Here is a 14970-nt window from a genome sequence, read left to right on the forward strand (position 1 = left end):
AGTTTGCAGTCTGTGGCTCTCAAAAGGCCCTCTGGCAACGTTCTAACTTTGCTTTTGGTATCTCAGTCATGGCTTGCAAAACACAGATGCAGAGCTACGGACCAGCAGTTGTGCCAGTCTCAGTTCAGATCAAAGCACAACTGATGTGGTCAGGGAGTTTATTAGCTCCAGATGTGGGAAACAGTCAGCCAATTCTACAAAAAGAGCAAGTCTTTCCCCCGTCACAATCAGTACTGGCTACAAATTAAAACCAGGCTGCTTATGCCATCTAATCACCTGTACACAGAGTCCAATGCTTTTTTATTTTAGTTAACGATACACTTAAATCTCTAAGATGATTCTGTAGCACAACAAACAGTCTTAAAATTAAGAGACAGGAGCGAGTACTTATTCTTTAAGACGATTAAAATCTACCAGGAGTCAAACTATTTTAGATATTAGAGGAAAAGACAACTAGAAATGTTTTATTTCATTTCTAGACAGTAATTTGCTTAGAGTTCCAGCTTCAGTTTCAGAAAGTCAGGCACAGCCAGCTATTGCAGAAATGCCATTTTGCCTTTAAGGAAGGTGTAAAGGCACTGCTCAACAGATACTCCTAAGTCAGACCACAACTGAAATCGCACCATACTTCTTTTCCACCATCATGAAGTCTGGTTGAAAAGAACAAACTCTTAACAATATCTTGAATGTTCTCATACAGTGTAACTCAGGTTAATTAAAAAGAGAGAGAGAGAGAGACATTGTCGCACACTTCAAGTATATTTACAGTAGTGACTATGCAATTATGTTTAGAATATTTTACTTCATGCAACCAACTATAGAAAAGTGGCAAAAATTCCTCCTGACCTTGGATGCGTCAGTTTAGACTTATGAATGACCCTCAGATTCGATGCAGAGAACTCTGGAACTCTAAAGGTTGGCATTGTGCACTACATCATTTTCCAATGCACCCTTTTTGTAATTAATATTGGGAACAGCACTGTACAACAAGGAAGCATAATGAGAAAAGATGCAACACACACACACACACACACACACACACACCCCACATAAAATCAGAAGCGTTAGCTAAAAATATAGGTAGGTCGGTATTCTGATGGCTGATACTCTGAATGGCTCAAAAGACAAGGAGGGGAAGGACTATTACTTACAGGGCCCTTCCCCAGAACAAAAGAAGACCTTCAGGTGATAAGAAAATGCTGTCCTGTGTGCAATGCAATGCAGCAGCCATTATCCAGTGGCCACCTGAGATATGACTGTACAAAGAAGAATGGGAATTTTAATTTCATTTTAATTTCAACGTCCACATATGGCTAACAGTTCTTTACTCAGATGTTTAGGCCTACATAGAATACTTTGAAAGAAGTATTTTGAAATCGTATATACTCCAAGGCATATGAAAAGCAGCCCAAATTCTCGAAACATTTTGAAAATTGTCACCTAATTTGTAATAAAGAAACATAGATGGCCAGGAGTGTGGCTAAGAGAGAGGGTACTTGCCTGAGCCTGCCTGAGGCCTAGGTTGCATCAATACTTGCTGGGTACTGAGAAGAAGTATATACATGTTTCTGAACATTCTATGTGTAGAGTTCTATCGGCTCTTTTGTTAGGATGGTTTGAATAACAATTCAATATACTTGATATCATTAAAAACTTTAAAATATGCTAACATAAACCACTAATATGAGAAAAGTCTAGACTAGTCACAGAAATTATCTTCAGTACAATTTAGGACAACTTCTAAAAATATAAAATAAAAATAATTATTTGGATAATTTATCACCAGTTTTAAAATAAAAACATATCATATTCATAAATAACCACTTGAGTTTTCTTGATGGCTTATGCAATATGACTATGTAGTAAACAAATACAAATTTTATAAAATCTAAGTGAACGTAAAACCTAAAAAAGAGAAAGAAAGTCCAGATCAACGGAAAAGGATAATCCCAACCTAACTGAAACCCTGTACTAAAGCCATGCATAAGCCTGTGGGAAGGTACTGTAAAACATTCGCACTTAGGCCCGCACTACAGGACGAAGGAACCGTGAGGCAACTCTTGTACAAATTGACTTTTCAATTAAGTTACTGCTGATTAACTTATAGAAGTTAACACACAGTAGTACAAAATACTATTAAACAAACAGTACAAAATAAAACAAAGAGGTTTCCATTTTCCAATTTCTAAGATCTGAATTTTGTAAAAAGAGGCTGTTAAAGAGTATATAAAATTTTGGAATTAAAAATTATATTCCAACAAGTGCCAGACAACAGAGATGTGACAGAACTCTGAAGATACATATTCTTCTTTCTTCTAACTACTTTGGGTCCAGTATTTATGCACATATGCATCTACATGTACTCTAGGATACAAACCAACCAACCAACCTTTAATTGATTTGTGAAGACTGAAATTCAGGTCTTCCTACTCGCCTTTGTTTCCCCTCTAATCAAAGTTACATAGGACCTCAAAGGAAACTATATAAAAATGTTAAAGTGAATTTATGAGCCGCAGTTTAACATTTGACAAATATCTTAATGTTTTTAGTATTTTGATAGAACATTAAAATGATAAATTTTGCAATAAAGGCCAATCTGTTACTAGGGTTTTTATGGTAACTTCAATTTAGCATCCAAGACTTAGATCCTGCCACTAAAGTGGCACAGGTGCCACGCCCAGAGCATTAGGCAGCAGAGTGAAGGAAGCATGGGGACAGGCAGATCCACCTAATGTCTTCCTCCTCTGCCAGGCAGCTGCTCAGGCACACTGAGCTTCTGTAAGTGGGAGAAATATGCTTAACTTTCTAAGTTTCCCCTCTCTTTCCACTAAATCTCAAGACATATGTCTAGGTTGTAGAAACTTGTAAAAACTTTCTTCTCTAGGATAATTGGTATTTACAGTTTTCAGTGCCTCAAGGTTTGTTGGTGTTGGTTTTGTTTCTTTTTCAAGACAGGTTTCTCTGTTTGTCCAGGAGCTTACTCTGTAGACCAGGTTGGCCTCAAATTCTGAGATCCACCTGCCTCTGCCTCCAGAGTGCTGGGATTAAAGCACCACCGCCTGGCTGGGAACAAACATTTTAATATTACCATTTTTAATTGTGAAAAAAATATCCCCAAATTAAATGAGGCATAGATTGAAAATTAATTTTAATATCATCAAGTATATTTCATTTTTCTTATATCTGCAACTGTTTTTCGAATAGTCACACTTTTCCTTCAGAAAATAGCCTTTTAAAAGAACAGCTTGGGCCTTACTTTCAAAGATAATATGCTGAGTGGTGTGTATCACCTTTAAGTTATCTACATGAAAAATTTACTAGATGAGCAAGAAGCCCCTGGTCTCCTTTCAGTACATTCATGGGCAGGCAGAAAGGAATGTTTACTTATGCCAAAAGCAGGACTAAAGCAGACTGAGGACAACAACCTTTCCTAACAAGGCCTATGGTTTTAATTCACAGATCTCTGCAATGAATTAGATCAAAGAAAAAGAAAAAAAAATCCAACTTCCTTGAGTTTATATTACAGTCTTAGCCCCAACCCCTGATTTATGCAAATGTTCTTATCATTCAATGCCTTTAGCATAACTTGTTCAGAGAATTTTTGCATGACTCCATGCTTCCTATCATAAAAATGTTACACTTACTATGCCGGGCCCACAGATGGTCTACACATTTGAATACATTATTATACTTTTTTCTCTCACAGTAACTAATACTAAATTCTCCAAAAGACAAAGCCTCAATTTTATATACTTTTGTGTGTGTGTGTGCTTTTACTGATGGTCACTAAAAAATTCATTTGAAAAATAAGTCTTATAATGATTTACAATATAATGAGTTCATTGTTATTCTAGTTTTTGTGAAGAAACAGTATGTGGGCACAGAAAGGCCAAACCACAGCTAAACTAATTTTTAATATAATGAATTATATTAGAAAAGGGAACCAGACAGTTTAAGTTCTCATGTTTTTAACATCTCTAACAGTTAACAGGTGTCTTATACAAAAATTGAAAATTCCTGCTTGACTGGGCTGGAGATAGATGTCATTGGTAAAGTGTTTGCCACCCATGTTTGAGGCTCTGGGTTCTATCTCCAGCCATACACAGACATAGATAGAGACAGAGTCACACATGCAGTCAGACACAGAGACATACAGCTACACACACATACGTGTACATGCCACACATAGCCTGAGAAACCACACCCATAAGAATTAAGACAATTAGCATTATAATCAGACATTCAATGTATTTTCTAGTGTCTTCCCTGTTCCATTTGTTATGCAATACAGACAAAGTGGCAACTAGGACTCATTGAGTTCACTGTGGAGACAAATTCACTTGTATGACATAAAGGAAAAGACTTATCTTGGAGAAGAAATTAGACTAAAACTCAGAACTTACTATCCAGTTGGGATTTAAACAAATTACTTCAACCTCTCAATCCTGTCCTTATTTATGAAATGAGGCTCACAGTATCTAAATGAAGACAGCTTTCTGACTGAAAGGAGTCAAGACATAAAGTTTCTCATGGCCTGGAGTGGCTCCTGCAATAGTGTTAGTTTGTATCTTTTTTTACCCAGATACTATCTAAAGAAGTTCAGCATTCAGAATGTGATTCCAAGCTTAAGTTTAAAACTTTGGCTTTTGTCCTGTCTTTCACTGGTTAAAGTAACTAGAAAGTTTGAGGTATCTTTGGTTCATGGTACCTTGAACCATTTAACCAACGAAATAATGATAATAAAAAAATAATAAAAGAGGCTGCTCAGATTACAGACAGGCTGAATTCAATGCCAGTCTTAATGTTCCTGTAAGACTACATTTTTGCTTGAAGAACGTCATTTGTGTCAATAAGAGGACTAAATGAAGGCTAAATTCTTAAAAATGAAGCCGCAGACATTTACTATTCCCTGATATTTTTTAAAATTTAAAAAAAGCATACCGTTCAAGAGTAGTTCTATTTCCCCAATTTACCACGAAGCTTAATACTTTACAGTGCACTGCACAGTACAGTCACACAAGTGACACAGGATATCTGTTTTCAAATAGTGGAAAAACAGAGTTAGCATTTCTGATTCTTCGGCATATACACATTAACTCTGTTATTTTCCCAACGACTGTAACACTAACCACACATTCTTGATAACACAAGGCTCTTCCTCTCTGGCTAATCTCACTTTTCCTAGCATCTGACTAGGTTTATGAAAAGATCTCAAACCAATCAGGTACATGGAACAAAACTGAAAATTTAAAATCAAAAGCTGAAAAAGAAAAGGGACCGTGCTTCAGACCAGAACTGCTCAGTTTTTCTGGGAACACCTGCTATGCCGTGTAAATGATAAAACCAGTGGGAATGTACTAGCATTTAAAATACTAATGTTCTATATATCATTTTAAATCAATAAAATGGAACTAACCAAAAACCTAAACTTAACCCATTTACCACCAAGATTACAGAAAAATCCATTAATCATGTGAAGAAGTGTATTTCATTTTAGTGTCAAAATATTAGTAGTTTTACTTTTTATGTGAAAACTTGGTAGGCTAACACTTGCTAATAGACACCATGATGATGTATTCACATACACTTTAGACAGCATAATTACACACTTAATAGTGATCTTACTGAAGAAAACTAAAGATATTAGGAATGTTTCTCATAATGTCAATAAAATTCTTGTAAATAGTAGAGAATAACCATGTATAAAACAGTAAGATGTGTAGACTCTCATGACACAGGACTGAGATAATGTATGATTGCCTCATATATTTTCCAAGGACATATAGGTCCCCTTTGATCTATGTTAGGCACAGGGCTATCAATTTTCAAGCTCTACATCTCTACTATACCAGCTATGCCATGTACCATAAACTTGGAATGCTTATATTATCAAAAATGTCCCCCTGCCCCTCTCGGTGCAGAACAAAGAGACGCCTAAGGCCGAGTGACCTGAGCTACAGTCATAAGCACAGGGATTTGGGAAGTGCACTTCACTGAATTTACATGTGTGTATGCTCACACACCTCCATGCCATCTTTAAATAGACTTCTTTTTAATTGGAATTGAATACAAAAAAGGTTTTTATTTTATTTTATATTTTTTACATTTGAAAGGCAGCTGACAAGGAGACTATTATCCAGAAAGTAAGATGGCTTTGGCTTGCCCACTTGAATCTTTTTCCCACATGCTCTGAGGGTCTTGACTACAGGAAGCTTGATTACATACTTTCAATGAGCTTAAATGTTTCTTTGGCCTGGCTATCATCTACTAATAAAGGTTACTCAAGAGTCCACAATTAACCCACTAGATGGATCCAAAGCATGGGAGCAGTAGACAGATGAAACCCATTCCGCCGGTGCTCATCAGCCTTCCAACAGCACATGCTACTTTCAAACACTTTCAAGTGAAAAAAAGGAAAGAGCCAATACACTGAACTTTTAGGGAAATGTAATTAGTTTCTCAAAAATTAAAATGCCAATATTTAAAATGCCTTTCCACAAAAATTACTGAAGCTACAACAAATGCATTTTCATAAAATGTGAGCGACTCAGAGCAGAGCTGACTGTGCAGCTGCTGACCTCAGGGGAGCGTTATTAAGCGGCGTAAGTTAACGCTTCCCAATGCGCAGCAAATATTCCACAATGGCAGCTCTCTCTGGATCTCTCAGGATACTTCTTACAATATACAAAATTCCTATGGCTTTTAGAGATTTATTTTTCAGAAATACACTAAGTAGTTAATACTAAGTAATTAAATAACAGAATATTCTTGCTTAGCAGCAAAAAAACTATTTTAAAACATCTAAAGATGGGCTATAAATTGACCAGGACTATATTATTTGGAAATGTAGAAATGCATTTTTTAAAAAAATAGTGATTTATGTTAAAAATCTCCACAGAGTCAGAATTCTAGCATGATTAGAAACAGATGGTATCCCAGGAAAGTCAGGCTGGACCTGAAACTCCAAACAGGAAACACGGCCTTCGATAGCTGACTGTTCCCTAATCACTCCCAGAGCTTCATGCTTGTTCTTTTTATGAATACCCAGGATGACTTTCATCTTTCCTATCCATCTACAAAGCATCACATAATACTCAATAGGTTTGTCTTTATGTATACATTATGTTTTGAATATATGAAAATATAAAAAAATAAGTGTACTTTCAAGCTTATGCTAGAAATATTGTTAAACTAAAAAGAACTCAAATATATACTAATTTAAAAATATATAGAAGCCAACAACTACTAAGCTGCTGAAGTCACTATTCCAAGTATCTGTTGAAGACATGACTTCAATGACACAAATAAATATATAATCTAACTTATGGTAAAAGAATAAAACCTGCCTGGATTTTACTAAAATGCAGTTAAATTGCACCACTTTTCATTAAACAAGTCAGTAAGGCACTGTATGAAGAAAGAATAAGGCTTACCGTTTTCCCATTGTAGTAATACATCAAAGAATTGTTGCCCATTCCAGGGACAGGATAAGCACAGTACATGTTGATTTTAAAAATGTTATTTGCAGCTGATGCACACAGCTTCTCTCCAAGACATAGATCCACACAGGCAGCACAAGTCTTCAGTACTATGCATTCACACATGGAACTACTCAAAAGGAACTTATGCAAAATAGGACTGAACCAACTCACAGAGCACAGAGGGAGGGTTTATGCTGTAATCAACTTCTTTCAATTTCCACCAAATCCTAGCATTGGTGGAAGATACCAGAGACAAACTTTGGAGTGTTGAAATAAATATACAAAGGTCACACACTGTATCTAAATAAAAAGAAATACTGTATCCTACAGGTAAATGTACAAAAGCAAAACCAATTTTCTCTCTCTCTCTCTCTCTCTCTCTCTCTCTCTCTCTCTCTCTCTCACACACACACACACACACACACACACGAGAGAGAGAGAGAGAGAGAGAGAGAGAGAGAGAGAGAGAGAGAGAACGCAATTTTCTGCTAATCTGTTTTTAGTTTGAATTAAATTAGTGCACTTGTGAAAGGAAGCCTTGCTTGCTACACCTCTCATTACATTACCATCTGGCATGGTCTAAAGTTGCTTTCAATTCTGATAAACACATGATCAAGCAATCAGGAACTGGAAACACTGAATCATAGGGGACAAGGAGGATCCAGACAGTTAAGCCTTGTTCAAAATCACTTTCTGGAGAAAGTCATTTAAGTACCACTTCACTGACTAGAATGTACTGTGTTTTAGAATTTTCTTTTTGTTTGTTTTGTTACATTGTGAAAAAATTTCTTAAAATTAGAAATTATCTTCAAAATAAATTACCTATGTTTGGGAAAAAAATTACCTATGCTTAAAATGACATTCTTGAAAAGGAAAAGTTTAATGAATAAAGACTTTTTATAAAGTTCCTAGGATTTCTCATTCACAACACTAATGAAGAGTTTACAAAGGAATTCATTCTTTAGAACATCTAGTATGTAATAAACAATTTGATGATGGAACAGGAAAAAGTGTTATAATTTAAAGATTGAAAGACTGGTAAGTGTAGAGCTAAAAGGTGCATTCTAGCTAGTAAAGTAAATATGGCTTACTAGAAGTTTCCCCTTATTCCTATGGAATCGTTATTTATAGTTATGTATTCATGTTAAAAACATTTCTTAAGAAAAATGTCTGATTTTTCTTGCTAATACTATAAAGTCAAAGACTTGAAGCTTTGTCTCTAAATATGCTTCACACAGACACAATTTACTATCTTAAACACTCTTACAATTTATCATTTTGTGTAGATTCTAACCCACAAAAACAGAGTAACAACCTTTATTTTTTTCATTACCCACATCAAACTCTCTTTGTACTATTTCTTCTCTCTGTACTTCAAAGATAACAGCAGGATTGTGCAAAGGGACACATCACCTTTTAAAAACACTTTTCATGAGGCAGAAATCCATTGAAATATTCTATGACTAGTCTGTAAGAGACAAAAACTGAACCAATCAAACAAACAAAAACCCCAAACAAACACCATTCTCAGGAAACATACTGATTGAGTCACAGTAATAAACAGAACCAGGCAATACGGCCAGCTAACACAGGATTCAAAAGCTGACAGCATCAGGCCAACAATGAGCGCTCCCACTCTCCCCAGATACAGAAAAGGCCTAGCAGCAGCTGCAAAAGAACATCACTGCACAGCAGCTATTAAATGCCAGTCTGCAGAGCACAAGCAACTTCCTCCCTCCTGAGAGACCACAAAAGCCTGCTTCAGCCCTTGGAGAACTGTGTGAAAGCTTTGATTTACAATTAACAATGCCATGTCTTAAAACCTTTCAAGTAAATTTTAGTCTTTCATAGACAAGTTGTTCTCCTTTGACAGAATAACTAAACTGGAAAAAAAAAATCAATCTAAGAAAAAAATTTCTCTTTTCTATTAATTACTAAAAAAACCAAAACCCAAAAGCCAACGTACTTTTCAATAGTAATCATGAGAGAATAAGGAGAAGAAGAAAGCCACAATGCACTGACAACTTTCAGTTGTTTTCTTTTCTAGCCTGAAATAACTTTTACAATGAGTAAGAAAAGAAAAGCCTGCAGAAGTTAAGCTCAACAGAGAAAGTGCTTGCTAGCTCTGCTGGGAAAACAAGCAGTATAATGTAAATCTCTACGCAGCCATGGCTATTATAACAGAAGGAAACAGAATTTCTTCCCCTGTTTTTATTTTAGAGGCAAGAATGTAATAATTTGAGGGCAGCAATCAGGCCAACAACAACAACAAAAAAATCAAAGTAAAACTAAACAAATCTAGTTGGTGGGTGGGCGGGGCAGCTATAAAATTAACAACTGGTTAAGATTTACTGTTCAGTTTAAATGTAGAAGGGAGGGCTAGAGAGATGCTCAGTAATTAAGAAGGCTGGTCTTCCAGAGGACTGGTCTCCATTCCTAGCACCCACATGGTGTCTCACAACCATCTGTAACTTAAATCCTAGGGCATCCTTTTATGTCTTCCTGGGGCACCGGACACACATGTGGTGTATAGATACACACTCAAGCAAAACACCATTATACATAAAATAAAATTTAAAAAGATATTAAAGCATGCTGGAGAGATGGCTCAGTGGTTAAGAGCATTGACTGCTCTTCCAGAGATCCTAAGTTCAATTCCCAACAACCACATGGTATCTCACAACCATCTGAAACAGGGTCCAATGCCCTCTTCTGATGTGTCTGAAGACAGCGACAGTGTACTCATATTAGGGGGAAAGGATATTAAAGCCCCCCCCCCCCCGTAGACCTCCTCTTCCATAAAGCAGCACACTACTATAAATTGAGAGGAGGGTTAGGAACTGCCCGGCTGCATAGTCATTCTCCTTACCACAATTATTAACTCTCTTCTATGTCAAGGTCTTTTTCTCTATTTAAAAAAACAAAACAAACAAACAACCCCCCCCCCCCACACCTGCCAACAAATCCCCAGTCTCTGCAACAGCTGCAGCCCCTTTCCTTAGGCGACTCATCTTACAGGGAATGTTTCTAGCCCATCAAGTGTTGCCCTACTCAATGAGCTTGTTTCATCTTTGCCTTCTTTCTTTTTTAAAGGAACTTGTCAGGGGTTAATCTTAAGACTCAGTCTGACAAAAAAACCGACTCAGCTGGAGAAAGGGCAGATTTTCAACCCTGACTTCAGGCAGACCCCACCGCTTGCATAGGAGTTCTGCACTGTTAGGAATTCTTCATCCTGATTTGTTTCTACCCACAATGCTGCAGAAGAACTTAGGTCATGGTCAGACTTAATATTCACAACATTTTGTCTAACACCCTAAAATAACTAAGATGTTATCACAAGATGGGAAGCACAGAGCAGGCAGCGTGATGAATGACAGAGACCCTGAAGAGACTGTGACTTGGAGCCACACAGCTTTGATTAGCAAATCCAAGATCCCCAGCCTAAGGTTTATTATTGTCTTTCTTTATTTAAAAAGAAAGAAAGAAAGAAAGAAAGCAAGAAAGAAAGAAAGCAAGAAAGAAAGAAAGAAAGAAAAGTTATCGAAAAAGTTATTGCTATTACAATATTTATAAGGCCTAAATTAGGTAAGTAAATGATTTACTTCTTTGATGATTTAAGAAAAAAAATATTTTCAGTTAAGTCAACTATGCTAGGAACTTTTCAGGAAATTTCAAATTCCAGGCTTCTCTACAAAAGTCTCTGTTCTTTTTTCATTTACTGTTGATTGAAAATAGATATTCTGCCGGGCAGTGGTGGTGCACACCTTTAATCCTATCACTTCGGAGGCAGAGGCCAGCGGATTTCCGAGTTCCAGGCCAGCCTGGTCTACAGTACAGAGTGAGTTCCAGGACAGCAAAGGCTATACAGAGAAACCCTGTCTAGAAAAAAACCCAAAAGAAACCCCCCAAAAAACAAACCAAAAAAAAAAAAAAAGACATAAGAGAAAATAGATATTTGTCAAAATTAATGGAAATGATCTATTTTCCATTTTTTCAGTCTTTTACTTGTTCAGCTTCATTTCTAGTATTTGAATCAAGACAAGGGCCATATCTTGTTAAAAACATATTTGTCAAAATCATCCTTAAGTAAGAATGTTTCATGTGACATAAAATTCTACACAGTGTTCCAAAGAAAATTTTAATTGAAAGACAGTTTAACAGTTAATCGTTTCTAAGCATGCCACATTCCACTATCCCAAAAACCATCCAACCTGGCTAGAAAAGTAAATCTAAACATGACACAAAGAATTCTTCATAAAAAGTTGACATCATTTCTAAGAAAAGTAGTCCCTAGAAGGTAGACTTTAAGGGTAATGAAAGCAAATTTAAAAGTTTACATAAAATTAAGTCCATAATCCTTGAAGGATGTATTCAGTAAATTACAAATTATTGAATCCAAGGAAGGTCAGGGTGAAAAGAGATGCATGGAAACTCCCTACTGTGGCGGCATATACCTATAATCGCAGCACTCAGGAGGCTGAGGACCACTGTGTGAGGACAGCCTGGGCTATGCCATGAGATCTTATCTCAAAAACAAGGGAAGAACAGAATCTGTGAGTGCACAAATACAAATAACAGACATTTCCAAGGCTTCCCTTTTCCAATTTAGCAAGAGAAGAAAGAATTTAAGAGACCCATGTCCTAAATTTGCAGAATTTGGGGCAGTATTGCTAAGCCAGGCATAATAAGACACCCAAATTACAGACTTATTTGACCACATTTTTGTAGTATGTGCTACTTTGTAACCAACAAACAAACAAATAAAAAAAAAATTGAGTGTTGAAGAGACCGCTTCCAAGACCCCAAACCTTCACACTCTAAAATGTTTACAAAAAATAAAACAAGAATATAAAAATTACTGATGACTGCTCTACATTAAAGACAACAGCTATTGATCTGAAATCATAGTGACCTTGCAGCCACTCTCTAAAAAACCAATGACCTAAGCTTGTGACCTTGACTTTGGTAATTCCCCATGGAAAAAATTTTCCATCTAAGTCTTAATTATGAAGATAAACATTTTAACCAAAATCTACCAACTGTGCCATACACTGGTGCACATGTTTTGGATGCTGGCGGTGTGGCTGAGTATGTGCTCAGTCTGCCCACAGTGCACAAAACAAACAAGGGACTCCCTCTTAAACCATTACCAAGCACAGAGCAAAGACACATGATAAAGCTTATTTATCATGGGATAGCAAGTTTTTCATTGCTTCTTTACAAATATCTCAAAATCTAATTTGAAGTCTAGAAATATTTCACGATTAACAATAAAGAAAATATCCATCTGAATAGTTAACAGAAACCAATTAAATGGCCTGTACTTTGGAGGGTAGGAGCAAGAATACTTGTTTAATTTCTCTTTGAAAATCCCAAGACTATACTGAGAATGTGCAAGAGCTGCCCAGGCTCCTGGAGAAGCAAGCAGGTAAACAAATAGGATTCCTATGTCAAGACACCAACAGAAGTGTCAGGTCACTTCTATGGTGTTCCTTCCACAACTCCTTTATGAGGCACAGCTCCCACAACTGAAATATCTCAGAGCCAAAGCATAGGGTATATACTTCTTTTGATCACACACCACCATGACAAAGTAGTTTTCTTTAAAATGTTAAAATGGCTGTTGAGGGGAAAAAAAATCCTTCCCTAACAATTACTAGTTCCTGGATCTCTTGGCTGACCAATTCTTTCACCATATGAATTGCAGTTTTTTACTTCTCAAACATCATTTAAAATAACCTGGTATAGAGTTATTATATGTTATAACTTGATAATTGTTCCTGAGAAGGCTCTATAATCATAGGACTGCCTACTGGTATATGTGCACACACATAAACAAAACCAAATGACAAGGACCCATAGGTCTTAACTTCTTAAAAATACACCAGAATTTCTCAAGTGTTCAAGACTGGAACAAGGCTTTGAACTTGTTAAGCAACCTAAGAAAAACTATAGGCAAACAAAAGTTTTTTGTTTTTTGTTTTTTAAAGAAATCATCTATAAAGGAGGGTGTAGACAGGTTTTAGACTGATTTTTTTTTTTTTTTGGTTTTGGTTTTTCGAGACAGGGTTTCTCTGTGTAGCCCTGGCTGTCCTGGAACTCACTCTGTAGACCAGGCTGGCCTCGAACTCAGAAATCCTCCTGCCTCTGCCTCCCGAGTGCTGGGATTAAAGGCGTGCGCCACCACGCCCGGCACGATTTTTTTTTTTTTTAACATCACACAGATTCTGATTTTTTTTTTTTTTCTAGGTGTGCTCTTTTTCGTCTGGGCTGGTGAAAGTTTAACAGAAGTGGAACATGCCAAAATATTCTGTTATGTCCACATTTGTCTAGATAGAACTCTTCAGGACGTACAATCCAAAGCTCCAAACTTATGTACATTAAGTTATTATTAGGTCGCAATCTATTTTTTTTTCAATAAAGATTTATCACTAAACAATGGACACTCAAGGAGTAAAGCACGGCGAGCTTCTATCATATGCACTAAAAGAAATCATGCAGTTCCTAAATCTGTTTATTTAAAAAGAACCATTTTCTTCTTCTCCTCTCTCTTTCTCTCTTCTTTTTTGCTTCGTGCTCTGTCCCCACTCCTTCCCAGTGAGGAAATCTTGTGACTACATCGTTACTCTCTTCAGACACACAATTAGAGGGCATCAGATCTCATTCCAAATAGCTGTGAGCTACCATGAGGTTGCTGGGATTTGAATTCAGGACCTCTGAAAGAGCAGTCAGTGCTTTTAACTGGAGCCCTCTCTCCAGTCCTAAAACAACCATTTTTAAATTATAAATTCTGCTGATCACTGTTTTGTTTTTAAGACAGAGTTTCTCTGTGTAGTCCTGGCGGTCCTGGAACTCACTCTGTAGACCAGGATGGCCTTTGCCTTGTAAGTGCTGGGAGGTGGGGAGAGTGGATGTTGACCATTCTTAACAACATCCACCTAATCCTTCATTTTGAACACACATCTGAGAAAGGGAAGGGGACAAAAAGCACATTAATGCTGCCTTTCAACATGGGGAAAAGGCAAGGGGCTGTAGAGATGGCCCAGTGGTCACTGAGTATTTGCTGTTCTTTCAGAGGTCCCAGGTTTGAGTCCTGGAACCTACATAGTCATCTGTAACTCTAGGTGTAAGAGATCTGAAATCCTCTTCTGGCCTCTATAGACACTGCACACATATTACACAGACATACATAAAGGCAAAATAACCATAAGTAAATCTTTTTAAAAAGTATAAGAATACCTCTCCTGGGCATATATCCAGAAGAAGTTCCAACTGGTAGTAAGAACACATGCTCCATTATGTTCATAGCAGCCTTATTTATAATAGCCAGAAGCTTGAAAGATCCCAGATGTCCCTCAACAGAAGAATGGATACAGAAAATGTGGTACATTTACACAATGGTGTACTACTCAGCTATTAAAAACAATGGATTTATGAAATTCTTGGACAAATGGATGTATCTGGAGGGTATCATCCTTAGTGAGGTAAC

The 14970-nt window shown here is 36.8% G+C and overlaps 1 protein-coding gene across 8 annotated transcripts in view; it reads right to left on the reverse strand.

Moving 5' to 3' along the window:
- Tcf12 (transcription factor 12) overlaps positions 1 to 14970 on the reverse strand; it is a 257308-nt gene that overhangs the window by 43850 nt on the left and 198488 nt on the right. For 2 of the 8 annotated variants that reach the window (XM_029481236.1, XM_021172003.2), the window contains exon 1: positions 7434 to 7757. The exons of the other annotated variants lie outside the window; for them this stretch is intronic. In XM_029481236.1, the coding sequence (XP_029337096.1) occupies positions 7434 to 7604 (171 nt within the window). In that variant the 5' untranslated portion in view covers positions 7605 to 7757. Of the gene's footprint in view, positions 1 to 7433; positions 7758 to 14970 lie in introns of those variants that run through there. 8 annotated transcript variants of the gene reach the window in all.

Source organism: Mus caroli, chromosome 9 (assembly GCF_900094665.2).
Source record: "Mus caroli chromosome 9, CAROLI_EIJ_v1.1, whole genome shotgun sequence".
NCBI lineage: Eukaryota > Metazoa > Chordata > Mammalia > Rodentia > Muridae > Mus > Mus caroli.